At 41.7% G+C, this 27,273-nt stretch overlaps 3 protein-coding genes across 5 annotated transcripts; 1 reads left to right on the top strand and 2 right to left on the bottom strand.

Annotated features, from left to right (window-relative positions):
• Positions 1-8,574: 8,574 nt before the first annotated feature.
• On the top strand, positions 8,575-26,258 carry polr1d (RNA polymerase I and III subunit D). Of its 2 annotated transcripts, none has more exons than XM_079228446.1 (5): positions 8,575-8,640; positions 22,932-23,029; positions 23,439-23,515; positions 25,463-25,545; positions 25,973-26,258. In XM_079228446.1, exons 1-5 carry the CDS (start codon positions 8,614-8,616, stop codon positions 26,018-26,020), a joined length of 333 nt encoding a protein of 110 aa, XP_079084572.1. In that variant the 5' UTR covers positions 8,575-8,613; the 3' UTR covers positions 26,021-26,258. The 2 variants fall into 2 exon arrangements, with proteins under 2 accessions (XP_079084572.1, XP_079084571.1); XM_079228445.1 differs by lacking the exon at positions 8,575-8,640 and adding an exon at positions 21,960-22,086.
• Positions 9,608-11,938, bottom strand: LOC306745691 (uncharacterized protein; the record flags this gene model as incomplete). Its single annotated transcript, XM_079228524.1, has 2 exons — positions 9,608-9,671; positions 10,740-11,938. The coding sequence occupies 2 exons, from the start codon at positions 11,936-11,938 to the stop codon at positions 9,608-9,610; spliced, it is 1,263 nt and encodes a 420-aa protein (XP_079084650.1).
• Positions 17,245-21,548, bottom strand: sybl1 (synaptobrevin-like 1). Of its 2 annotated transcripts, XM_079228320.1 has the most exons (8): positions 21,458-21,548; positions 20,879-21,056; positions 19,989-20,046; positions 19,521-19,658; positions 19,275-19,365; positions 18,993-19,060; positions 18,732-18,824; positions 17,245-18,269 (listed from the first exon to the last, which is right to left on the bottom strand). In XM_079228320.1, the coding sequence occupies exons 2-8, from the start codon at positions 21,022-21,024 to the stop codon at positions 18,204-18,206; spliced, it is 660 nt and encodes a 219-aa protein (XP_079084446.1). In that variant the 5' UTR covers positions 21,025-21,056; positions 21,458-21,548; the 3' UTR covers positions 17,245-18,203. The 2 variants fall into 2 exon arrangements, with proteins under 2 accessions (XP_079084446.1, XP_079084447.1); XM_079228321.1 differs by lacking the exons at positions 20,879-21,056; positions 21,458-21,548 and adding an exon at positions 20,439-20,536.
• Positions 26,259-27,273: the final 1,015 nt, after the last annotated feature.

Raw genomic sequence — 27,273 nt, 5'->3', positions numbered from 1 at the left:
CGAGCGCCAAAGTTCACAAGAGGGAAGAAAAGGACACCTGTGCGTTTCTTTAAAAGCAGTTTATTTATGAGACTGGAGTGAGCGTTATGCAAAACAGCAGTGAGAATAGCCTGATGGGGAATACCAGCGAGTGGAATCTATTGTACCACCTGTGAGGATACGGACTCAGCTCGGCCTGCTGATTTATTATTGAAATATAAAAATGAGACATTGCAAGTGAATTTGTAAATCCATTAATTAATATAAAAAAGCAGTACTGCAAGAGAGTACACCACGTGTGCTCCCATAATACTATGTAGGCACAACTCCAGCTTAAGTGTTTATTAGAATCATGCCCTTTATGAACCACAAGACCTGGAGCATATTCAAGGTAAATTTAGATGCACTAAGCAGCGTACCATTCTAAAGCATCACAACATCCCAGAATAACACCAGCATGTAACTGCGGGATGTAGCCACCTCTCAGAGCAACGTAATGCTGCATTTAGTGAGACGCCGTTCAAAATAAGACCCCGTCGCTTCCATTGGCAGTGAGGAGAAGGTATTTAATCCAAACCGAGGAAATATCTTCCCTGCCGACTGTAGATAGCTGATCCAGGAGCTGCAGAGCAGGGAGCCATGGCCTGATTGGGTCAACATAAAATACTGCAGAGAACAACACTCCAGGTTTGCTGGCTCAACAATTTGGTGATTGAGAAGAAGAAGAAAAAACCTTCCATGTGAATAAAGGATAGTAAAAAGTCAGATCCATTTCATCTGAATGAATATATTCTACATTCATGCAAGAGGCTTGTTGACACAGCTCTGCATCCGGATGTACAGTCCACCTCAAAACTAGTCTGAGCTAAAGTCAACTGTTCAGCATAAAATACAGGCGAAGCCTTCAAGACCCAAAGACACACACCGTACCATTTAAATGAATTTCAGAATGTCTTGGCCCCTAATGCTTTGATTTAGGGAACAGTTTTACACATATGTTTTAGAGCGTGTGACATTCAGAGCAGAAAAACAGATTTTCATCTCAGTGTCCTGGCTGCATTTTCCCCAATTCTTTTTACAGCATGAGAAATGTCAAAATAGAAAACGCTTCATCTGATCCAGATTCATACAGACAGTTGAACTGCGCTGCTCAGCTTTTAATCATTTTGATGATGCAGTTCATGAACAACCAAAAACCCTACAAGGGTTTCTTTAAAAGAGAGTGCCCTCTGCTGGCTGTGCAAAGGGGACAAAAGGTGATGCCATCTCAAGCAACAGCACATGTAACACAGACGGCCTGCAGAATAAAGACAACCTCAGTGACCGACTGTTGAGCTACTGCAGAGTAGCGGTATCGCTTCATATCGTGGAAATATCAGATTTGTCTGTGATAATGTAAACCAACATGTGAAAAATAAGTAGTTGTTAGTAAGTGGCATGTGATTCTCTTATATTGCTGTAATGCAATGGTCATTTGTATTTTCATACATGCGCTTTCTTTTTCTGTGGGAAACTAAATGTAGATGCAACGCTTTTGCTTTCACTCCTGAGACAATCTTCAAAAAATAGTGGGATCATAGTTAAGTTAGCTGATGCCCCGATTAACATGTCCAGATAAAGAGGAACTGGCAGTAAAATATTCCCATTTGTGTTAATTTCCCCCAGCTAGTATCTTATGCTGGTTTCCTAGACAAGTGGACATTATGAAACACATTTCTGCACAAAAATAACCTTTTTGAATAATTTAAAATGGTCTGAAGAAGAGGAGGGGTTCAGAGAACATCAAACTCAGGATGATTTTCAGGGTCCAAACAACAATCCCATATCAGGCTTTATCATCGTATATTTTTAATATAATGTGGTTTTGTTTTCTGATACAACACAAATCTGTGATTTCATTTTAACTTCACATCAGCACATGGCCATAAGACATCGCTCCCTTTGACTGCTGCTCCATGGCAACAGAGGCTCTGCAGCTATTTCCATCAAAGTGTCTGAACTCAGCTGATGACACATGTTGCCCTCATTTTGTAGCATTTCAACATGTACACTTCACATCAAATACCGAGTGATTTAGTGACTCCACAGCGCAGTGCAGCTGTAAAGAGATAGCACACCACAGCACAAAGCATGATGGGTGACCCCTCACAATCAGACACTTGTTATAGTGCTTGGTTGACACAATACAAGACAATAATGGTCAGTACAGCATTCACTGGTCACTTGTCTAAGATAAATTAATAAATAAATAAGTGTTTTACGACTTAATTCATGAGACACCTTGTAAATACTAAAACTATGACTTGAGTAAACTAATAATTATTTCCAATATTTAATAATAAAGTTACTGCAATTGCAGTGATTCATTGAAACCTTTGATATTATACCAATATATTAGGTTATAATATATATTAAAAAAAAAAATAATTTAAACGGCGAAAAATGCTTTATAATGTGGGAACCACAGGAAGCTACAGTTGCCCATAGTCCTGTTCAACAGGATTAAACCTAGAGACCAAGAACCAAAATAACTTTGGTGGATCTCAGGGTGAAACAGGAGTACTCGATGTCCCAGTGAGCAAAACAAAGTGCATCGCATAATAAAGGTGGCTTTAAAAATAAGAAAAGTAATTCTGAAAATACAATATGAAAATTCTGATATTTGTTGATGTACAATTATTACTGAATTAAGATTCATATCCTATAATATTTCTGCTCAGGGTTGCATGTGTGTGTGACCAAGGTGGGTCACAGAAAGATGAACCTCTTCTCTTGCTTTGCCAGCTAGTAAACAGCCATCTAAAAATAGATTTCAGCAACAGCGAACTGCACAGTTCTACATGTGAGAAGCAAACACTGGTAGGATTGGAATAATAGTATAGCAAAGATGCACAAAAAAAAAAAACAATGTTGGTAGAAATATTCAATAACGTAATAACGGACAGACCTGCTTGGAAAACCACAGTGTTCTTCCTGCATCCTGACAGCAGCTGAAGGTTTCGCAGTAAGCCCTTGGCTGTCAGACGCACGTGGATGTTCGACAGGGAGAGCTTTGGCGACCATAACATCTCCAAAACAAGGAAGACGGCCAATGGTTTTAGCCAACAATTACTTAAAAAAAAACTGTTTCCAAATGCAGAAGCTTGATGCTGGCTATGAAGCACATGCCTCAGTGCATCATGCCTTAGGTAAATGCAGAATTGACAGCCAAAAAATAAATAAAAAACAAAAACACTAGTAAGAGTTACACCACTGAAACAGCCCTGAAAAAAAGCAAAGGCACCCAATTCAGCATGGCAGATCTCCCAACTCAAAATGTAAATCCAAGCTGTAAAGGCTGGAAAATACAGAGCAGGGTAAAGGCTGGCCAGTGGTTTGTGGTGCAACCTAATAGATGCGATAGGGGACTGGAAAAATAATAAAAATCCCTTAATCCTCTTGGTAAAGCCAGGCTTCAGCTGATTCACCAAACGCATGAATCTCCCACAGCAGAGCAAAGCAGCATCTCCAAGCTTAATGATGGCGGTGCTGTAGCAGAGCCAGGATGCTAGGAAGAGAGCAGAGGGGGTGGGGTGGGAGGAGCTAACGGCACAAACAGCCAGTGGGAATGTAAACCATTCCCCTCTCTTCCTCTCATCTACGCTCTTTCCTTGTGTCACCAGCAGGAGGATGGAAGGAGATAACAGACTTCTCATGACATGCGTTTGGTGAAAACAGCTTGGCTGGCACAGCTCTGTGAAGATGTGTCCTCAGCTATGTGAAACATATTCAATCTAACAATGATCCGATTAATTTAGTGTTTAATAATGCCATCTAGTTTCTGCAAAACTGTACGCTTAACAATACTGTAAAAGACAGAACATATGAATATTATGAACATATGCAGCCAGCATTGTATGTGAGCCGCAGAGAACAACAAAAGCAATCAAACACATTACTGCTGTAAAACAATTTTTTCTAGCACTGAGCAGCATTGAAATTTAAAATACTAGTTGTATGTGTAGTAGTTTCAGCTGAAGGAACTCTGGATACAAGCCACAAGGGCGACCTACCTTTATCCCCCTCACTTTTATAGTTTCAGGTTAATTTTTTTACCAAAACCTTGACACATTATTCTCTTGACACAAAATCTAAATTAGTTGACAACAATATTGATTTACTTCACGTTATCATCATCATCATCGTGTTATTAATTTTAACAAGCATTTCCAACTTCTCAGATTTTTCAGCTTTAAAGTAAAAAATACTTGAAATATTAATTAAATGATGAGGCAGCCAAGGTTCTTTGTAATCGACAACAATTACCTTAATGCATCAGGTCTCTATTCAGAAAACTAAGAAGTGTTGGCACAATAATAATACCGGGGTTTGAATTGCATATCCATTATGTTGTTAGACTACATTATTACAGAAAGCACAATATCGTCTGAAAACAAGCCCACCTAAATATTTTTCTGAACCACTGACAAACATAAAACAATATAATGGATACAGTTGAACTCTTACCAGTTCCACTTAAAGTTGGACGAACAAGTCTTGCAGAAGCGGTCCTTCTCAGAGGACTGACCGTAGAATTTGAAGTGCCTTTGCTGGTGGAAGCAGCAGGTTTGCATGCTGTGGCCAAAGCTGCTGCAGGTGAGACAAGTGGCTGGAGTTAGTCTGACCATAACGGAGCACAAACTGGCTACAACCGCTGAGAGCGTCTTTGCTGGAAAGAATTTACAAGGTTTGAACAAACAAACAAACATACATTCTGTTCAAGTGAAAAGCAACGATGCAGCTAATTTAATTCAATCAACATCAAAAGGTCCTCATCAAATATAATTACCACACAAGATAAATCAACATGGGTAGTAACAATAGCTTTTTGCGCTTTGGGAGTGCTTAATCACGTTCAACACAAGTCAGATTTAACAGGGCCGATATTTATAGTGTGAGGATTTGCCAGTGTTTGAAATGCAAAAAAAAAACTAAACAATGTGATATCACTCACATGAACTCCACAAATGAGAGTTCAGAAAGGAGACTTAAATCGGATTAATATTCAAGCTCAATGGCTTCAACCTTAAATAAAAACCTTTGGAAAGGAAAAAGTCTAAATGTAAGTGAGTGAGTGAGTGAGTGAGTGTGTATTCTCACATGGTCCAGTGTTTTTCCTCGGGGTCGTGAGGAGTCTAGCTTTCAGCACCGTTTTGAAAGGGGATGGTTTATGTGACGGTCCTCCTGAAACTTTTGAACAAATACAGAAGCGTTGGTTAGAACAGTGATTGTCAACCACTGTGCCGCGGCACACCAGTGTGCCGTGAGAGATCGTCAGGTGTGCCGTAGGAAAATGTCCAATTTCACTTAATTGGTCCAAAAAAAATACTATTTAGTTGCCGCAAATGATTTTCCATTGTTGAGCGTCTGAGCTGCAATATAGTGGCTGGCAGAGTAATATAGAACAGGTCTACACCTTGTTCTGCTATTAAACAGACTAAACGGCCGTATGTTATTGATCTTATCTACACACAGCTTGTCATTTCTGGGTCGCGTCTACAACTCTTCTCTGCCCTGTGTCGTGCATGCGCTGCACACAGAGAGCGAGAGAGAGCAGCGAGCGTGCTTTTCAGGATGGGATTTGCTGCAGCAGCTTTCACTATTTTAAGCTATGAGCTCTCACTTTTAAAGCCCAACAGTTCATGTGTTTGCAGGTCAAGACAAACATCCAACAGCCTGGAGCTCCATAAATGACGTTTCTGACTTTGCATATCGAGAGGCTCTGGAAATATCCTTCAAAAGCCCGAAAAACACATAGCAGTAACAGAGCCTGCACACTTTGTGGTTGTCATTGAAATAAATGAACACCATATTTCCTTTAAGTCAGTATTTATCAAACTGGGGAGGTATATATTACAGGTGGGGCGCAAGAGGAAATGCTGATTTTAAATGTTCACCGTTAATAGGTTACGCTTGCGCGAGTCGCCGATTCTTGTCATTTCGCCACAAGCCGATCTTTATGAGATCTCCGTGAAGTCGGCTTTCTGCTGTTGTGTCTCAACATGGAGCATGAATTGAGAGTGTCCATATCAAATCTACAACCTCGTTTATAAAAGAGTTGTAGAGGAAATTAGCTCACTGCAGCCACTAATACTGATACAACGTGATGCTCACACATCTGCACTCATTCTGTTTTGCAAAAAAATAGCTTATTGTTTTCCACAATACGCTATTTAGTAGTAACTAAATATTAGTTATTTTTTGCATAACTTTATTTTCATTTTTCTAACAAAGTGATCTGGTTTACTTGAAACACTGAATACTCTTCCATGCCAGTAGGTAGTGCAATAATTACCTACCATATATGCTGTATTATGCTACAATGTGACATTTTGGAACTTTTTGGGTTGTTGGTGTGCTGCAGGATTTTTTTTTATTGTAGAAAATGTGCCGCGGCTCAAAAAAGGTTGAAAAACACTGGGTTAGAAATACTACAAATCAGCACATGTTTTTCTCAACGCATTTGAAATTCACTGCACCTCAATTACCTCTTTGCTTTCAAATGTATCCTTCAAATTTCTGCTGTAATCACCACTAACACGTGTGGATGGACCATAACAAGCACAACAGTCAGTGCAATAAGGCGTAGGAAATTATTCTTGATGAATCAGATTAATGGGCCATGTTACTCTGACCATCATGACAAAATGTACCATAGCAGAGGCAGTAGATATGGAATAAAATGTATAAACAATGACTAAATGAATATCTAGCATGCAAAACAAATATTTATTCCTAAAGCTCTTTTAAAATTGAACACTTCACCGTGAATACTACAAATAGGAGTCAACTTCCAGTCTCACTTACTTCTCCAAAGCTTTCTATCTTTTCCATTAAACGCAGCTAACAAAGGGATGATACAAAAACGATAGGATCCAATGAGCAGGCATGTCAGGAGGGTGAGATCAAAGTTGGATGCTGCACTGCGCTGTGCTATTAAAGAGGAGCTATTGAAGACATGAGATGGAAATTCAGTCCAAGTGCAGCTTCGAGGTCCTGTGTAACCAGCCATTGCTTTTTAAGAAAAACAGGGAAACTGCTGCTTTTCTTCACCTCAGACGACATCAGTTGTAATGTGTGTCTGCTCCCTTTCCTCCAGGCAGCACTGCGTGTGCGTGTGTGAACTAGAGTGGAATAGAACCCGTTGCCATGATAACCACAATGGGGGTCCCCAGTGTGGACTATAGGTCCGCTCAGCCAATCATAGACCTACATGCTGTTGAAGATGCTTGTAGTAAGAGAGCATGCTGTCTAACACCGTCCTCTCTCCTAATACAATGTACCAGTAAGAATATAAAATGCCATCAGAACCACTCGAAGCTCAGCAGCAACTCGGAAGGATTTGTGGCATTGGACTGGAGTTTACGCTCATGTGCAGATTTTAAAATGAAGAAATCTGAAAAATGATTTTAAGATGCCAAGTTCCAGTATATTGGCAGATGTGGAGGTATTAGATCAGACAGATTTGCCCGGGGGAGATTTACATCCAAGCCTGATTCATGAAGTGGGTCACCATTCAGAACAGAGGCTCCTCCCCTCCATGTCCAGATGTGTTAAAATGCACAATAACACCTGCATTAAACTGAATTTATACCTTGATGAAATAGCCTGTGGGGACTGAACAACCTAGTTCTACTAGAAAAAAAACCTATGTAAATCCTTGTTAGGTTTACCTTGTGTACTCCCAGCCCCGGCACTCAGCTCCGCGTGAACACTGGCCTCAGCGAGGGTCCCGGATGGCCCCGGGGTCCTGCGTGGTAGTCTAGAAGTAGGAGTAGGGGGAGGGCCCATAAGAGAAGGCCGAGTGGGAGTATGAAGAGGTCGGGGTCGGAGTTGAGGCTTAATACTTGCTGTTGAGGCAGTTCCAAGGGATGGCTCTCCTGTTGCCTGCACTCCCTGACTGCCTGGGATGCAATGGAGCACAAACATTAAGGTCAGCTGCATGAACCGCTTCATTCAGGACAAATACACATACTAAGCTTACCGATGGTCAGGAGTACAAACATTGGCAGTAGCAATGTCCACAGTGCTTTCAGATTGGCCAAGTCAGGCTTAGTAAACCAGCTGATATTATTCTCATAATGGGTAGTAATACAATACGTTGTTTTCATGGGATATTTTAGAGATATTTGTCAATAAGTAAAACTAGTTAAATATTTTGTTTTTTGACAGTGTAAAAATACATTTCTGAACAAATAAAATGACGACATTTAATATAGAAATTGTACAAAACTTACCTGCATGTATCTTACTCACAACAGCAAACATGTCGAATGTGATTTAATAAAAAAAAAATAAAAAAAGTAATGTTAAATAAAAAAATGCATCTTAGTATAGCGTCTGTTGCTGGTGCATGAGAAAGTTAATGCGTTGCTACGGAGCGCTTGTTTTAAACATTGTGTTCTCACTTTGACACTATCGGTGAGCTCTAAACCTCCCTTTCCTTCCCCTGCTTGTTCCACTCGTACAGATGGCTTCCCATCAGAGGAAGAGTCCACCTCCTTCCCCAGAACTCTTACTATGGAAAGAAGAAGGCCAAAGACCTGGACAAGAGACCGGAGGTGACATCTGTATCCAACACTGTTCCTGTGGAACATGGCTGAGCTCATGAGGAGGACAACAGTAGGTATATTAGAACCGCTCAATGTCACCCTCTGATGGAGAGAATGCTTTACTACAAACAACCTGAATCATTTCAGTTTACACTGGCATGTTTACAGATGCAGCCACATGATAGGGTTCAGGATCTGTGCTGAGAAAGCGACACAAGTAAAAACCTAAAAAAAAACAAACAAACATGTTTTGTCCAAACCATGTACCTCATGTGCCGCCTTTAATCCCACATGACCCTTCAAGTACAGCAAAGTCAACTTCTCTACTGTAATCGTTTCAAGTACAAACAGGGTTTAACAGGCGTATTACACAATTCTCTTGTTTTACACAACAGAGGAACTGGTTAAGAAATCATTAGCTTTGTCAAAGGCAGGTCACACTACTCATGAGGGTTGATCGTGACCTACTGTCAATGTTTATTTACAGACATTGACCGGTCAACTTTCGACGTGTGAAACAAATGAAGGAAAACTTTAAAGTATACCGTCAGTGCGCCCAATGCAAGCCAACTTTTGTCAACCAAAAGCTGCAGTAGCTTGGGAAATAACAATGTAAAAAAGTGTATTGCCCTCCCATCTGCTGGGGGACTACTTCCAGCGCTGCTGCTGCTGACCACGAGCCCACCGTCTGGCTCAATTTGTGTTACCAGTGTAACCTCAGCACGAAAACATGGAATTAGCAAGCCAACATTAGCGAGCTAGCCCATCGCTAAATGAGAAACATCTGACAACTTAATGCTTCATCTACACTCTTGTCAAAGCATAGGAAAGTGAAATGCAGATTTTCATAAATTTGGAAAGAAATATCAATATTAACCTCAGCATTGATGCGTTTCACACAGTAAAGTTGTGTTACCATAGGCTCAGCTTAATGCAAAGCATGTTCAATATTTAACATTGGTCAGTTTTCAAGAGTCTTACCTGTGCTGCTCTTCCGCTTGGACTGTGGTGTGCCTACAGCATTGGAAGTCCTATATTCATCCCTCAATTGGGCTCCCTGCCACTGCCTGATTGACAGAGTGGCTGATCTGGGACTGGCAGCTGGAGTTTGTGAAAAAGGCAGTCCTTTTGATTGTCTAGGAGATGGCCGTCCTCGAAATCTGCTCTTACTCTCGTCCGACGAGGCTCCCGCTGTTGCCGATTTGCTGGACACTGCCTGCGAAGAGTATTTCTCATTCAATCCCCAGCGCTGTGCAATTGACCCCATTGGTTCATGTCAAAAACATTTTCCCTGCGTGTCCAAAATATTTGGATTGAATATGGCTTACGGAATAAACTGCAAGAGCATGAATATTAACAGTACTGAAAGAAAGTAACTATTGCCGATTTTTTTATTGTTTACATAAGACTTTACTCACCACCAGGCTGATCCTCTTAACCTCTCTTGGGGAGATTTCAGCAGGAACGTTTGTGGCCTCAGTCTGTATGGCCTGTTTATTCAGGGGAGAGCAGTTCAGGTTCCCTAGTTTGGTCTGGCCCAGCTGGGCTTTTGTATTGGTAAAGCTAGTTGACAACCTTAAAGTTATTCTCTTCTCCTTGGATTGCCTAAATGACAATGATACACCGTCCGATGAGCAGCGAGGCCGCATCTTCAGCGCAGGAGGCTCGTCCTGGCCTAAAGCCGAGCCTGACCTGACCTCAATTTTGTTCAACACGCCCTTTTTTGGAGTTTGTTTGGGATCCGTTTGGCCACTTCCATTGTTTTTTTTCTCTGAGGATGAAAAGCAACGGGTCGGTTTGCCAGAATGCAGCACTGTGGCGTCTGCTACTTGGCTTGAGGCCGCCTGTTCCGCGTCAGAGCTGGCGCTGCTGCATTGGACTGTTGAAGCATGTTTATTTGCAGCTGGGTGTTGGTCAAGTGGGGATGCGCTACTCTTCCCCTGTCCATCCACAGCAGAATTCCCAGACAACTGTATAAATGTTTGGCCCAAATTAGCAGCCTCTGTATTCATTCGTCCCTGAACATCATTGACCATTTTGGGGGTGGTAGAGAGAGCTGCAGCGCTACTCCTAGAGTTAGCAGGACTACTCTTGATAGGTGCTCCGCTTTGTGCTTCAGTCTGTTTATTGTTCACTTGCTTGTGCAGTGAAACCGGGCCTGACACTGACCTTTGGTGCACAATTCTAGTCAAAACTTTAGATTTTACGCTGCTGAAGTTTAACCTGGGAGTCTTCTTAATTTCCAGTTTCTTAACTTTGCTGGCTGAAGGTGGCAGTCCTGCAACTAAACAGTTAGCAGTCACAGAGATATGCTGCAGTTTAACGGGGTGGACTCCTGCGCTGCCCGTGTTTCCAGTGCAGGGAGACTCTGAAAAGGAGGGGAGTCTGGGCATGATGTTTCCAATGTTTTGCACTGGAGTGGAAGTATGAATATCCATATCAGTGTGTTGTATTGCTGACGGAGTGGAGAAAAAGGTCTTGCCTTGTTCTGGTGTAAACATCGACATCTCTGCAAACGGAGCCTCTTTTCCACAACCTGCAGGAGATGATTCGCAGAGAAAAGTCATCAAAAGATCTCCTTCATTCTCACTTGGGAAAGCTACAACAGAGTTGGATGGTGCCATATCGTTTTCCTCAGAGAGAAGGCCTGCTTGAGTGAAAGTCATGCCAAGACACGGGGAGTCCATGTTCTCTTCACTGACTCCTGTGGACTTTTCAAGGACATCTGGCAAAGTATTTGACAGCAGGTTAGATTCAGCAAGGAATGCTGGATGGCCTGCAACCAGAGAGCTAAAGGACTCCTCCAGGGAAGAGACTACCAAGAACGACTGATCATCCTTACAAAAACTGTTGCACCTCATTACCATTTCCTCAGAGCTCAGGGAGCAGAAGTCATTCTCAGTGGATCCTCGACGGGAAATCTCACTTGAACTCAGTTGGCTTTCCCTCCCAGCAGTGTCTGGAGACATCACGGCACTGCTACTTCCATTCTCTGTGTCTTTACTGCAAGTCGGGTATTTATCTAATCCCATCATCTCATGGTTGCTCATCAGACTTAAGTTTTCATTCCAGAAATTCACACTGCTATCAACAGGTGTGGCAATAAAACTTTGATTTAGGTTCAGGGCTACGCCACAGAAGTCGTTATCCTGTGGTGAGGCGGTGTTGTAGGAAATATCCACAAAGGAGCCGTCGCTGAGGCAGCAGTCCAGCATGTTGACGTCAGGGGAGCGGTCGGCTTCTCGGTCACTCAGGTTTGAAACACTACTGGAGTCGGGTGAAGGTGACAGTGACGTGTTGCTGTACTGAATCTCAGGGGAGAGTCTGTGAGGCAGAGGAACTGGGCTCTCAACTTGGTCGGTGGACATGTTGAATGTCGTATTTGTTCAGAGTTCAGACAGGATTTTGCCTACTTCTGTAGCTACAAATACCCTCACATTTGATTAGCAGCACAGTAATCCATCAATTTTGTTGATCAGGAATGAATATCTGTAAAGAGAAGGAAAAGGTACATTTTTTTATAACAATATTACCACGTACAGTTTGTGCTGATTTCACTGAATGTTAACAGAAGCCCCTCAAACTGATATTCCAGTGTAACATTTTGCTCAGGGCTCCAAAAAAGGCTTCGTCTTGCCCTGGTGAGTCTTTGAAGTCATTGGTCATTGTAACAGTATCTTTATACTCAAATTATTCATGACTTAGCTCAATGAAAAATGCAAAACTCATTAGGATCATGCTTAGGGCATAGTGTAGTGCAGGTCTGTAAACAATCTCCTCGTTGTGCTAAGCGATAGTATGCGGCTGACCCGAATATCTAGCCTTTCTAAAGAAATGTTTAACCAGATACCTGCGGTCTCTCCTGAATCATAGTTTCATTAAAATATCAAATGTGAGGCTGGCCAAGCAGTTACAAGTCAAGCATCTACTGAAACGAGCCAGCATGGGTTTGACATGAGAAGTAAACAGCAGTCTTAACTGCTTTTTTGGGAACTGTTATGTTTATTTAAGCTGGCTGGACTGCTAGTTTGCCTGCTACTACGACAACAAAAGCACCATTGTGGTATGTACAACTGGAGAGTGAGATATCAAATCACCGGCCTGAACGTGTTCCAGTATGCAGACACCAGACATCCTGGTGCATAGCAGAACACCCCTGAGTTAAACGTAAGCACAATAAGAAATAATCTGATTCATGTTTTGTCTTAGTATTTCTATCGCAAAAAGTTGACCATGGCCATCTTTCCAGGTGTTAATCACCCAATAATAGGGAATGAAACACTAGTCGAAGAGGAAAAGGAGAATACTGGTTGAGGAAGAAAGGGCAGTCTGTGAGGCTGAATGACTTTCCCAGGAAGCACACACCAAAATGCAGAAAACATAGTACACACAACTTAGTTTAACCCGATGCTTTCAGTCTAGAGTGGCAGCCTGTTTGCCTTTGGCTCATCTGTGTGAAATGATGCTAAAATTGAAGTTTATTTAGTAGTTGTATATAAAAATGTAATCCAGCAGGTGAATGTTAATTCCCTGTGTATAGCGCGACAAACAAGGCTCTAAAAGAGAGTGATGCAACTAAAAGGTTAAAGAGTCGATGGCACCTGTAGTCACTAGAGACCTGCTATCCTCTAGCCTGCAGCTAGAGCCTGAGGACAGGTGTCATTGACAGTTCAGCAAAGCTATCGATATGATTTTCCTTTTAACGAGACACTGCAATAGAGCAATCAAGAATACATAGTAGAGCATAATTTTGATGTACACTTCAAAATGTTATTCGAAAAACATTTGACCTTAAAGCAATATTCAGTCTGTAAAAACAACAACCACATCATAAATAAAAGTACCCCAATGAATATATGAGTGCTACTCCCTTCCTAAAAGTGATCTTTAGCCTAACTATTTGGGGGAATGACAAAATATATACACTTGCCACAATACAACTCAGTGTTAATGTTTTTATTCTGCCTTACTTTTGATCGTACCGCTGATAAAAATATATCAAAGCAGCTCTGCTTTCAGCAACACAACAAACAGTCCAAATCTGGATGAATACTATGTTTGTTTAACAGGCAGAGAAACAACACACCTTACATCAAATAAAACATACAGCCATGGCAAACTGCGGTGCACATTGAACCTTGGCAAGAACAGCGCCTTCAACACCACTGCAGTATCTTCGCCTAGAATATAACAATGCAGAAGTGATTTTGCTAGTTAAAAACATGACGAAGCATTACATGGTTACTATGTTAAGTAAAACTGCATCCAAGACAAACCATGAACTGACTGTTTATGAACAAATAAAACCACCAAAATAGCCGACATGATACAACTGAGCCAACAAATAGAAATAAACACTGCGTATAGATAGCAATAAGATTTAATGTCAACACTTACCGTAGACTAAAACACAGATTAACGATAGTATAAACTCAGCACCATTCTTGTTCTCTCCATTTAATGATAACAGTGGAAAGAAAATAAATGCCTCCACAGTCAGCTGTGTCATCTGATGTATCATGTCAGATCTCTGGGTTTTTGCAGGTTCATCCGGCTCATTTTACTCACTCAGAGACAATCCCATCACTGGTTTCCTTACAAAGTGCTAAATCCAGCCAACTGGGCAGGCAGTGGAGTGAGAGTGTGCTTCCACTAGACACGAACAGCCCCGTCCCACAACTCCTCCTTCCTCGTGTTCAGAGTCAACCGTGCATCAGTAACATCACAGCCTGAATGAGGGTGCCCCCTCTGCAGGGATTAGATTCTGCATTTTCCTCCCCTCCCTAAGGTAACATGACCAGTCCAGCAGACCGACTGCAGCAGTGGATACGCAATCTCTCCAACAAGCCAATCTGTCAGACAGATCAGTGACTTCGCGTCACACTGCTTCCTGGTGCAGGCAAGTCAAGGTCCAGCTAAGGACTGTGCTCAGTGAAGTGTTCCACTTCCAAGTTTACAGAGGGAGCAAGCAAGGAAGAAAGCATAAACATGTTACTTTATCCACACCGAGCCCAGTGCTGGGGGAGTGGCCATGGCTAGTCAGACTGAGTTGGCATTCAATGTTGCTAAGCAGCCAAAGTCCTTTTATGAGGGAATGGATCAGGCTGTTTTTTAGCACGGGACAAGTGAAAAGGGGAGGCCCGTGTTCCTCGAGGAATGTTTACCTCGGACAATTCCCAATCAGAATTTGCATAGAAACTCACTTACTCCAAGATGGCAAGACACGTTGCAAAGTTGATTATTATGGCTGGTAAGTTCTCAAATTCCACACCGATAATGTCCCCGTCTGATGACACAGCCTCATGTTGTACACAAACGACCCGACACTTGATCCTCACAGTGGTGTGACAGAGTCTAAGACCCCCTGAGGCCTATGCTATTTCAACCTAATCTATACAAGCCCCCTGACCCTGGAAACTACAGTATAATCTTAACTAAAGAGAAGTAAATCATGCTATAGGTCGGCTTATAATCTCCTCAGAGTTCTCAGAATTAGACTTATATCTGGTCAAATCTGCTATTGTGTGGGTCTAGTTGTGAAATATAAGGCTTTTGACATTGGTCTTCAAGTGTTGTAAACAAGAATGCAAGTAATGTAGTAATGATCATTAACTGAATAAAAAAAAAAAAAAAAAAAAAAAAACTACATTTAGACTCCAGTCCAAGATATAAACATAGAACCTTAGTTATGCATGTTGCCAACCTAAACCGTGTACACTGTGAAAGCGAATAAAATTAATTCAAAACCAAGAGGATAACTGGCTAAAATCCCTATGATACCCAACACTCAAATTACACTGTCAACTACTATGTGGTCTACTAGAAATATGTTTTGAGAGTCACTCCAAGTTACAGCCTACAAATGGCATTAAACGTTCAAAACAGTGATATGAACAGAACAATGCTTTTCTATGTCTGAAGCCTCCAAGGCACTGTGCAGAAAGTCTCAAAAGGCCTTTCCTTGGCTTGCCTTTGCATGGTTGACTGGACGGACACATCAGTATAATACAGTGAGCAGTTATGATGAGCAGGGACAGCCATCAAAAACCCAGGCACAGAGCCGCACCACACTACAGCAGGGCAGCAGGTCAAGCTGGGGGATTCCTGCAGCATACCAAAGGGACAACGCTGTCCTCTGTCAAGTGGGGAACAAAACCACACCAACAAGCCTGGTTAGGGGCGAAGCGTGGCACTGTCTTTCAACAGCCAGAATATTAGTCAGTCTGCTCCAGCAAAAAGGAAAACAAAACGCTCTCAAGACGAAGCTGTGGGCCTATGCCATCTAGTGACAAACAGATACATATCAGATGTGTCAGCAGCTGTGCAACTGTACTTGGTTAGCTCTTCCTGCAGTTAGCCTAAACTTTGATGCTTGTACTGACTACCCATCACATGTCCTAGGGGTGGACAACAACCACCAATACTAACAAACATTAAGTTGAACCTTGTATTACGATTACTTTTGACAAGCTGCAGGTAAAGAATGAACATGCACGCTCAAGCTGAGATATTATGTAAAATATTAAACTATATGCTGCACTGTTCTTTAAAGTGTCCCTGCTGAGCAAAATCATGTCACCATGCAATACTGTGCAATATAAACCAATGCTCTTAAATTATCACAGTTTAATACATGTGGAGATACACATAGGAAGTACACTAATCAGAGGAGAGCATTTAAAGCCAACATAATCTAAATCAACCTTGCTGGGTGTGTTGGGAATAGCGTTTCTTTATTCCTCTCTGGCTCCTGTACAGTTTATGATCAAAACAACTGCCCCCTCCACCCTCCGCACCTGATTGACAGATTATCATGCGAGAGTCCTCTTCCAGCCAGCCAGGTCTATAATTAGACCAGGAGTAAACATAGTATCCGTCTACAAATAGCAAGGAAAATACTCTTTCAAGTCCATAAATGGTTTAAAACCCTGCAGACTACACTACACGTCTGGGGCACGTGTAAAAGATAAGGGAAGGAGTTAACGTTAGCGAGTAGCTATGCTAATTAATACGTTAGCAGGCTTGAACATAGCTACAAACATGGCGCAGTACCGTTAGCTAATTAACAAAGTTAGCTACATTAGCTCTTAAACATTAGCGTTAGCTAGCTAGCTAGCAGCGCTACCGTTAATTTCGGTTGACCAGAACTTTTTGTTTAACAGCTAGCTAATTTACGCAACTAAAGTATTGGGAGAAACATACAAACTGAATTACCACGTGCCCAGCAATTAAGACAAACAGTTGTCCATTGAGTAGATATGTAAACATAAAAAAAACACTATCGGATATTTAACTTGTGACGTTACCTGTTACGGGCACGTGCAGCACCTGTGGGAGCGCGCCGCTAACGAGGTCCTAATTACAAATTATGTTCACCTGGTGGTTTCCCTGTTTGAGCGCATCCTGAACCAACAAATGTCTCCGGTAATGCATCTTTTGGTGGATGCCATCCGCCATAAAACCTAAAAAGATGAACAACAAACGTCTCACCGTCATTCGGAAGTACAGGCCGCTCGTCCAAAGGTCAGCTCCTTGTGTCCCGCAGATAAACAAGGGTCTGCCTGACCTTTGACACAGTTGCGAGACTTTGAACAGTTGTAATCAATTAAAGAAAGAATCAGTTCAGTGTCAATAATGAAAGCCACAAATGTCCAAACATTTCTTTTTGGTTTTCCATCTGAAGAGATCACCAACTTGATCAGGTTTTATTATTTCAAATCTGGATGTACAATAATTAAATAATTACATGATTATAAACCTCATAATGCTAAGAAGCAAATCTATGTACAATGTAAAAAGTGCACTGTGTTAACAGAAAGAACATGTGGGCACACTGAACATCCTAGCCAAGGTAATAAGGTGAAAGGGAAAGCCTCCTGTAACAGGCAGGAAAGAGATCAGGATTTGCTCAAATGTCAGGCTTGATTTAAAAGAACCGTTACATCTTTTGAGTCAGTAATATTAATCAAATGTACTATATGTATTTGTGTGATCATATCTGCTATTTTACAACATCCATTTTAGAATATACGACTGTGCTTGGTGATAAAACATGAAGGAAATCAGGAAATCTGTGATTCCGAGCAAATTCATGAGACACCAACATGGTTCAATGGACACTTGCCACATAAGACATACTGGAACTGCGTTGGTTCATGTCAAAGATTAGTTTTCAGCTGTAACAGAGGACCAGACACTGTATTGTGGAAGTCCTTCTCGATGGATCTGCAACATGCTACTTATACTTGCAGGTCCCATATGTCACCTTCAAAGGTAAAGCAGGACAAAGCTATCTCTGCTATCTGTATGGTTCATTACGGTATCAGCCTGAATGGATGAAATACATAGAGAGATGCAAGGGCAGTATCACACACTGATACTAATATAAGACAAGATTGTGGTTCCACATCAGTTTTAGGCCACATGGCTGCTGTCCATTAGTGTGGGTATGTCCAGAAGGCAAGTCAATGTGCACACTATCAAAGAAGGGGAGAGGAAGGAGGCAGCAGGAGGAGCAGCGTGTGTCTGCCGGCGATGTTGAAGCTCGAGGAGTAGGGGAAGGAAGCTTTCCTTTTGTGTCCACTGCCAGGTGGGTTGAACAGGTGCATCCCCACTTCCTCCCCCTTTCTCTTCTCATTTGACACATGTGGGCCAGCTGAGGCCTCCACAGGCAGCAGAAACGATAACGTAAAGCACCACCTGAAAAGGAGGACAGAAACCAAGTTAAGGTTCCTTTTGATTAATCCTGCTCTGAGCCAGGCAGTCGCAACACACGTGAGGAAATCCTTCAGTAAATGCCAAACCATGCTAAAAGGGCAAAATTAAACTAAAACTCAAATTTCTCAGAAAATCTGATTATTTCGCACTGAAGTTCTTAATTAAATGAGCAAATACTCAGTACTTTTCATTCATCATATATATTATATATATGCTGTTTATTCATTGAATTATTATAAAATATCATGTGAAGTAAATTGCAGGGATTTTACAGGACAGCTGAGCCTCATCATAGCTGAAAATAACAGCTGTAGTAGCTAAGTAATCTGGGTCATTTTTTCATGTTAATGGAAGAAAACAATTGAATATATTATAAATCCCAAAGATTAATTACACTGCATCCCAATAATAACTCACTAGTTACCATGTACGGCCAGTACTCACCAGGCACACCAGCACAATGAGAAGAGTCAGCTTGAGGTTCTTCATACACATGGCTCGGGCCAGGTTACGACTCGTGGTTTTGAATGTGACCGACTGAATGGAGTGAAGAGATAAAGTAACTACATTACTGGATAAGTAGCTTGCTAGATTATTGTCAAACGATACAAATGTACACTGCCAATTGCCAAACATCATGCGCTAGAAAATAAGTAGGATAAATAGGAGGAAAAAAGAAAAGAAAACACTGGACTTTAAACTCACAGAATCAACCAGATTTTCTGTCTTGTCAATCAGCAACTCCAGCTTCTCTCCTCTCTGAGCTACCAAGTCTGTAAAAAGACACAAAGACAGCCAGAGTTAAATAGGGAGGCCCAAAAGGTCCATTGTAATGAGATTCAAATCAAATGGATTTGTATCAAATGGTTAGTGAAAGAAAAAGTAAAGAAACAACACTTTTTAAATTGTATTATTATCTTATAGACACATATAAAAAGAGGTCCTTTCAAGGCCATTCTGCCGTGGGAAAACTCATGAGACGCTCACCTATGTTGCGGACCATGATGCCTTTCAGGTCATCCACCTGCATCTGAGTCTCAGTGATGCGATCTGATCCTCGTGGGTCGGAGTGGTGTTTCTACAAAGACAAAAGGTAGAGGGAATGGAGCGGAGATCCAAGCGTATATTTAGTGATTACTAAATCTTCATGCGTGCCTGCAGAAGTAAAAAGCCGTCACAGAGCCGTCACAAGAAGACGTTGCTCTGTGGGGCTGCCGCTCTTTTCACACTCACCATCTGAGCGGCCAGTGTTGAGGAGAACTCGCTGTTCATGGCGTAAGGCAGGGCCGTTTGCGCTCGCGACCCGTACGTTGTCTGGAAGCGCTTCTTGACTTCACTGAGGAAGCTGAATGCACGCGACCTCTCAAAGTCCTTCAGTCCAAAAAAGTTAAATAGAGGAGTTGTTACTTCAAGTACAATCCTATTTAAAAGGTCCAGTGAAATGAAACATGGCTTTGTATATTGTTACTGTGTGTCTGAGTGTACTGTGCTACTTCCTGTTCTCAAAGCTCAATACATTAATTCAAAGACGTAGGTTGGAGATGCATTTGGGTGCAATACCTTTACTTTCTGTTTCTTCTTTAGATCTAACTATTTACATAAAGTGCTTTTCAAGGGACCTTAAATAGCTATCCCTTAACTTCCCACTCACCCCTACAATACACATAAATACACAGATAGCTGAGCCAGTTCTATACTTACGTCATCGGTGATACACAGGTATATGATTCTGTCATGGCAGATGTAATGAAAGAGATAGCTATAAAAGAAAATAGACAAACAATGTCCATGTTACATGTATACAATTTAAAGCACACAGTTTAATACAGTACAGTAAAATGTGTCTCAGAAAACATTAACTACAGATAAAGTGTAGTAGATGGGTTGTAACTCGAAATTACATCTCCCAACCATTCTAACTTGAGTGAGGACACATTGCGTTGCATGTGACACCACTTTATTGATTCAGGTTGGGGTTTCCTGCAGTGTCACCTTCTGTATCTCTAGAGCTTGTCACATGCTGAAATGAGCAAAGTCCACACTGAGCATACCAATTATTACTTATTACGTATACTGTAAAAAAACACTTTAATTCTGTAGGCATTACAGTGGCATTATCAGTGAACAAAGCTGTATTTCTGCTTTACTTACGAATTAATTATTCTAATTACTTGTCCGCCTTCCATTTCTTAAGCGTGTCAATGTGCATGAAAATGACCCTAGGTGATGAAGGTCACATCACGCTTTCATGTCAACTCCTATTGGCAACAACACATTTCCAGACCCAAGTGGCTGCTGAAGATGTGATTTGCAAGGACAATTAGTTATACATGACTGCTGTCATTTTTAACAAGTATAGCCTGTTTTTATGTGCATATTAATAGTTGACAAACAATGTGTACATCGTCCTTCACAACTTTTCTGTCTAATAATAAGCATTTTATACAGCACTCTAGGCTAGTGTGCCACTGTTTTGTTTTGGTGCATCACTTGTAGATGAGTAGGATGAGGCATGCAGACCAATGGAGCCACACAGCAGGGAGCCGGTGTCTTCTGTGAGACAGAGGCAGGAGGAAATGTGTCAATCCTACCTGCCGTGGCTGTAGGTCAACTTGTTATTCTCCGAAGGGATTTTGGCTAAAATCTGTTCGGTCACTTCCAGGAAGTTGCCACCGCACCAGGCGTGCTTGGCCAGGATGGTGGTCCCACGAGCCACCACTGCAAACAGGATCGCCATGGCAACAGCTGGGGTTTCAGCTCTATCGCTCGCTGCAACCCACGAAACCAGAACAGAGGAGACGTTAGTGACAGATGATGTTTAGTGTCACAGTACAGATAATACAGAAAGAGAGGCGTGTGTGTGTGTGCGCGCGTGTGTGTGTGTGTGTGTGTGTGTGTGTGTGTGTGTGTGTGTGTGTGTGTGTGTGTGTGTGTGTGTGTGTGTGTAACTACCGTTAATAATGTCAGCATAAACAACCTCACGAGCGTTACGTGATCCAGTTGTCACGAGAAATGAAAGAGAAAGCCAGCTTAATGCTTCATGGTGACAGGAAGACAACAGCTAGCTCATAACGTTGTTACCAAAGTGTTGTGACGGCGTTTGGTAGCTGACGTTAGCGTTACTCGTCTCTGACGCAATGGACGGTGTGTTATATGAACGAACCCGTTACCTCTGTGTGTAGGCGCTGTTCAAAGTGGCCAATGTGGCGCAAATCCCAACATCTAAAGGAAGTTCATCTGCTAGCAAGCGAGCTAGCTAATCCCTTTCGAGTGACTTCTGTTTCGCAAGCCGCCCGGACCTCAAGACAGGCAAACAAATCCGCTCCTATGTTTGGTTGTTAATGTAGTTCTTACCATATACCGGAGCCCACGCACTCAATTGAATCGTTTTGTTTTAAGAACTACATTTTCAACTTCCGGTTATGCAATGTATCGTCACATGACATCAAGATCTGGCGACAGGCTGGAGGTATCGAATTGTAGTTAGACCTTTGTGTAGTCTTGCAGGCAACTTAACAGCTGGTGCAATGTATACACCACGCTATTGTTATTATTCAATATAGCACGTAACATAAAAGAGCAGGGATGATATCTTAGTAAAAAGAAGATAATGTAGTATATCAATACCGTATACACTACATTTAGATGCCCACTAAATGCAGCGCGACAAAGCCTGAACCTTCTTTCTTGCCTGTCAGACGGAAGTCAGGGCTGAAATTCACCCGCTTCTGTATTGACGTCCAGAACCGGAATGTGAGGCATGGCTGCTGAAAGCGAAAAGAAACCTGTGCTGGAGATGGTAAGATGCTTAAACTCTGTATGAATTCTGACATCTTTAATAGCTACATGTATTTCTCATCGTTAAACTCTGTTTCTAAGAAGATATTCAAATAAATAAGTTAATTATATCGTTTCGACCGCACCGTAAACGCCTCACGTGGGTAGCCGCGGAAGCTAGCGATGAGAAACAATCAGAGGCCACCAGAAACACAAACTACATTAAACGCTGTTCTGTTTGGTGCAACGTGGTTGTTTAGGGGACCGATTTTGAGAGTGGCGTTGTGTAAAGCTAAGCAAAGGTTACCTGCATGTGTAATTAACTCTACTGACTTTACATTAGCTTCGCAGTCCTTAGCTGACTCCACTAGGGGGCAGTATAGATAGATAGTTACTTTTTTCATCTCACAAGGCACCATTTACAGGCACAGTACATACACAAAATAGGATAATAAGAAAAATGCACAATATGTAGAAAACATTAATTAGAATAATATTAAATTAAAGTAACTAACAAAGCAAACAAAACTATAGTGCAAAGATGTAGCCAAACAAACAAACAAACAACAGTGTAACTGTGTTATAGTTGAGTGATTGATTTGGCCGTATATAAAGAAACAGAACCAAGTTTTCCCTCACTTTCACGTTCAATATGTTAAACTCATGCTTGTCAATGTGATAATAAGTAATGGATGTATTGGAAATGCACAATAGTCCAATCTCTGTGTTCCTGATTGTCCCACTCTATCATCTTTAAGGAGGTCATGTTTCTGTTCAGAGTTTATAGTGTGTGTGTGTGTGTGTGTGTGTGTGTGTGTGTGTATATATATAATGTTGTAATAAATACTTATTATTATGTTGTTCTAGGTCCAGACAGATGGGGCTGATGAGGGGTGTGTGACATTTGTGCTGCACAAGGAAGACCATACACTGGGAAATTCCCTCAGATATATGATCATGAAAACGTAAGTTTTTAGTTTTTTTTTAAAACAAACTACCGCTTTCAACTCAGCTTGTCGTCAATGGTTTGACCTTTTTTGTATTAAAACAGATTTGACCTCTCCTCCCATGGGGCACGTTTGAAAGAACAAAGAGCATGACTGATGGTTCATTTGTGTCATTTGAGCTCCAGCTTTTTTCCCTTACAAACCCATACAGCTCATGCTGACCATTATGTATGATAACAATCAAGTTGATATTCCAAAGGGACTCTTCTCCGTGTGTATGTGGTTTTGTTCCCAGTGTTTTTGGGTGTCAGCTGGGATGAGTCAATGGTAGAGAAATTGTAATAACACTGACACGACTCCACCCATTTTAATCAAAAACATTGATAATAATCCCAAATATTGCTTCCACTTCCCTGTTTTCCATCAGTGTGGATGTGGATTTTTGTGGCTACACCATCACCCATCCGTCTGAGAGCAAGATCAACTTTCGAATTCAAACACGAGGTGAGAGACCCCCCCCCTCCCCTTTAGCCCCACGGCACCCCATCTTCAGTTTCTTCTTCTTCTTCTTCTTCTTCTTCTTGCAATCTATGGTAGTTCACGTGTGCACACATGCGTAGGAAAATAAGAGAGGAAACGTTTTGGGGCTGTGTTGCAGAGTAAACACGTTGATTGGAGTCTGGTGCATCCACTTGTGTACACACACACGCACGCACGCGCACACACACACACACACACACACACACACACACACACTTGTTCTTGTCTGCAAAGAGTTACATACAAAAAAAATAATGTCATCTGCTTTGCACAAAGTGCCCGGCCATCACAGGAAAGGACTTAGAAAACAAGTTGTTGTTGAGCAAAGTATCAGGTTCTTTCCTCCATGGCACAGCAGCACACATTTTACCTTTCAGGCACCAGGATATAAACTAGGGCTGCAACAACGAATCGATAAAAATCGATTAGCAAAAGTGTTGGCAACGAATTTCATTATCGATTCGTTGTGTTGCGCGATTATTACGGCAGTCATAAAGTCGCGGAGAAAAAAAAAAGAGCGGCGCAGAGCAACTGGCCGCCAGCGTGTCTGAGATTGGATTGAGAGACTGAGAAACGCTGAAGTCGTGATCTTAGCAAAAATAGAACATCTTGGATGTGACGTGTCGAGTCTTGGCCAATCAGCGTTAAGCGTCTACAGCGGCTTCATTTCCCTCTAACTTGTTGTTAATGGAAGCTAGTCAGCTTGCTATCACGTTAGCTAACGTGTTTGGGTTGTGTATTGTCGTTAAAGTTCCGTTATGTTCCGTTACAGTTCAGTCTTGCTTGTAAAAAACGTAACGTGGTGAAACATGTCGTAACCCCCCGGTCTGGTTCAGTTCACGCTGTCACTCGTTAACGTTTAATCGGCTCACCGTAGGATCTGGCTGCAGGTTGTTTTTTTACTCAAAGTAGACTAAATCAAATCTCGTAGTTGGGCTTAGCCAACAACGTCATTTCGTGGTCGTAAGAGGCCCAGAATGAAATAGTTTAAGAAAGAGGACTCTGTATGTGCAGAGCTGAGATGACGTGGAGCTGAGCCTGGAGGTTTCGGTCCAAACAGACGTGAGAGGAGCAGTGCAGCTTCCCACTGTCCCAGTGTTTCATACATATTGATAAAGCAGGGCATGCTAAAGCAGCCTCTGCTCCAAGGAGATCAATTACAGTAAAAAGGCAGATGTAAAGCATACATGTGTATGTTTTTAGTGTTAGTCCATTTTAATCTAATTTGTTTAATTAACAGCTCGTGGATGTTCAAGGAGCAACCTGTTTGTGCTTTCTGAACATGTTTTGCACTGTGAATTTGCACTGTCACTTCTGTTTTTAAACAAAAGGTTGGAAATGAATGTTTTTTTGCTTTTTTTTTATCTGATTCATCGATTAATCGAAAAAATAATCAATCGATTATTAAAATAATCGTTAGTTGCAGCCCTAATATAAACCCTAGTTTCCATTGCGCTTATAGACATTCAGCCAGCGGATATTTCTATTCTTATTGTTTTTTAATTATTATTGCTCCACAATGTAAATGGGTCGGGGGGACTCCACATCAATCCTGGAGAAGAGGACCGGTACAGGACCGCAAAAACAAACGATTCTTTCCATTAATTTTGTCTTCAGTAAAAATCGATTAGATAACCACAACGAGACACTCGAGCATAGACTGATGTTTGAATAGAGCTTATAAAGATAAGAAACATGTAAAAGCCGAGGACATAATTTCATTGTGTTGATAAATGGAACGCGCTGTGAGAGATCTTCTGAGTCTCATCGTGGCTGCCTTCACCGTCGGCAAACTTATGTCATGTAAAAACCAATCGGTCCAACTTTCACGAGACGATTGAGCCGCAAAATGTGTTGTTTATTTCTACTGGTTGCTGTGGTTTTTCTTACGGCGTCCTCTGTCTGTTTTAGGGGGGATTCCGGCTACGGAGCCGCTGCGGAGGGGCCTGAATGACCTCACTGACGTTTGTCAACATGTCCTCAACACTTTCCAGGTGAGCCTTGCGTGTCCGTCACTTAGCAACAGGGGTTCAGCATTGATCCAAGTGCAAGTGGAATACAGTCCCAACCAAAATTTGGCCGGCTTACAGATAACTCACATGCACACATTTCCTGTTTACTGGTTCCCAAAAATTGGATGTCAGCTGATCTATATTGAAAGCGTGTGCACGTCACCTTCCTGTGTGAGCGGCTCAACCTGACATCAACAGGGCGCCTGTGTCGAAGCTGACCCAGCGTTGGGACTTCTCTCTACGGGGAGCCTTAAAAATTCCACACATGGAATGATAATATTTCCATGTGTGACAGAATAAGAAGAAACCCCGGGCTGTCTGTCTGTCTCTCTCCATTAGTGAAAGGAAAACCATCTCCTGCGCTGGTTTAACTCCAATTCTGACTACGATTTCTTTCATTTTGTTCCAGGCCAGAGTAAATGAGTTCAAAGAGAGGCAGGAGCAGCCGATGGAATGAAGAGCATCACGTATGTTTGACTGTGAAGCTGCCAGACCGAGTTTCTACAAACGAACTAAATATACTAAATATATTTCAAGAGCTAATTTATAAGTTAGCTCTCGAAATAAATTGATCAAGTCGCATTCAAACACTTGTACAGTTTTCTTTTTTCCCAGTATTGGATTGATGTGTGACGCATGTGTTCATGGATTTTTGAAACAATTGATGGAATAAATTCAAGACATGAAACTTTGTCAAACAATAGGTTTTTCCTTTTTTTTGTTGGTGTTATTCAGACACAGACCCTAAATTGCTCTCGTCTGTCCTTTTGAGGCCGTGTTTGTCAAGTGAAGGAAGGAAGTGTGAGCTATACGTCCTTATTAGTAGAGGAATGTGAGGGGGACAAAAGGGGAAAATGAGGGGAGACAAGTGTAAATAATGAGGTTTATATTATTATCTGGCTGTCAGTCACATGCTCACATCTGTCAGTTCAAAATGAAGCCACAGCCTGCAGTTTGGCCTCCCAGCACTTCTAAAGCTCACTAATCGGCACTTTATATGTCCTTTGTTTAATCTGTACAGATACCTTTGGGCAGCGGCAGGTCAGCTGTTTCTCCTTGCTTCCATTTTTGTTTGCTAAGCTAACCATCTCCTGGGCTCAGCTTCAATTTTTTGTGTCACTCAACGAGAAGACGAGTAAAAAAATAGCTGGTGAAAGCCAAGTGTAACATAAGCACAAGTAGACGGGCCATTAAAGTTAGCTGACCGTGTCCTAAGGGTGCCTTTTTATTGCAAATGAATTACACTTAAATTGTGAAAGAGAAGGAATGTGTTTTACTGTGACCCCGTAGATGTTGATGACAGGACTCAAACTGCCGATGCTAATCTTACAGAGTGAGTTCAACTTTTTGCAACGACGCAGCACAATGTGCACGCTATGGAAAGGAAATTCCCCTAAACCTCACATGTCGCATGTTCAAGACCACATCAAGGGCGAGCGCAAAACTTGAAATATTGTTTGTGCAGAAAACAATTGGCCGATGGGGACGAGGGGAGACTGAATAAACGTTTCTTTAGGCAAAAGAATAACCTTGCGCTGTTATTTTTTGGGGCTTTTTTTGTTGCCTTTGTTAGATAGACAGGAGAGACAGGGTAATGTGGTTTTGGTAAAAAAAAAAGTTATGAAGCTGAGATTTAGTACAGGAAATCCTCACTCATCCCGAGTTTCATCTGAAACACATTGTGATATTTTTGGTTCACGATTTAATAAA

Source organism: Taurulus bubalis (genome assembly GCF_910589615.1).
Source record: "Taurulus bubalis genome assembly, chromosome: 13".
NCBI lineage: Eukaryota > Metazoa > Chordata > Actinopteri > Perciformes > Cottidae > Taurulus > Taurulus bubalis.
Note: the sequence above shows the minus strand (reverse complement) of the source record. Positions and strands in the feature narration are given on the sequence as shown.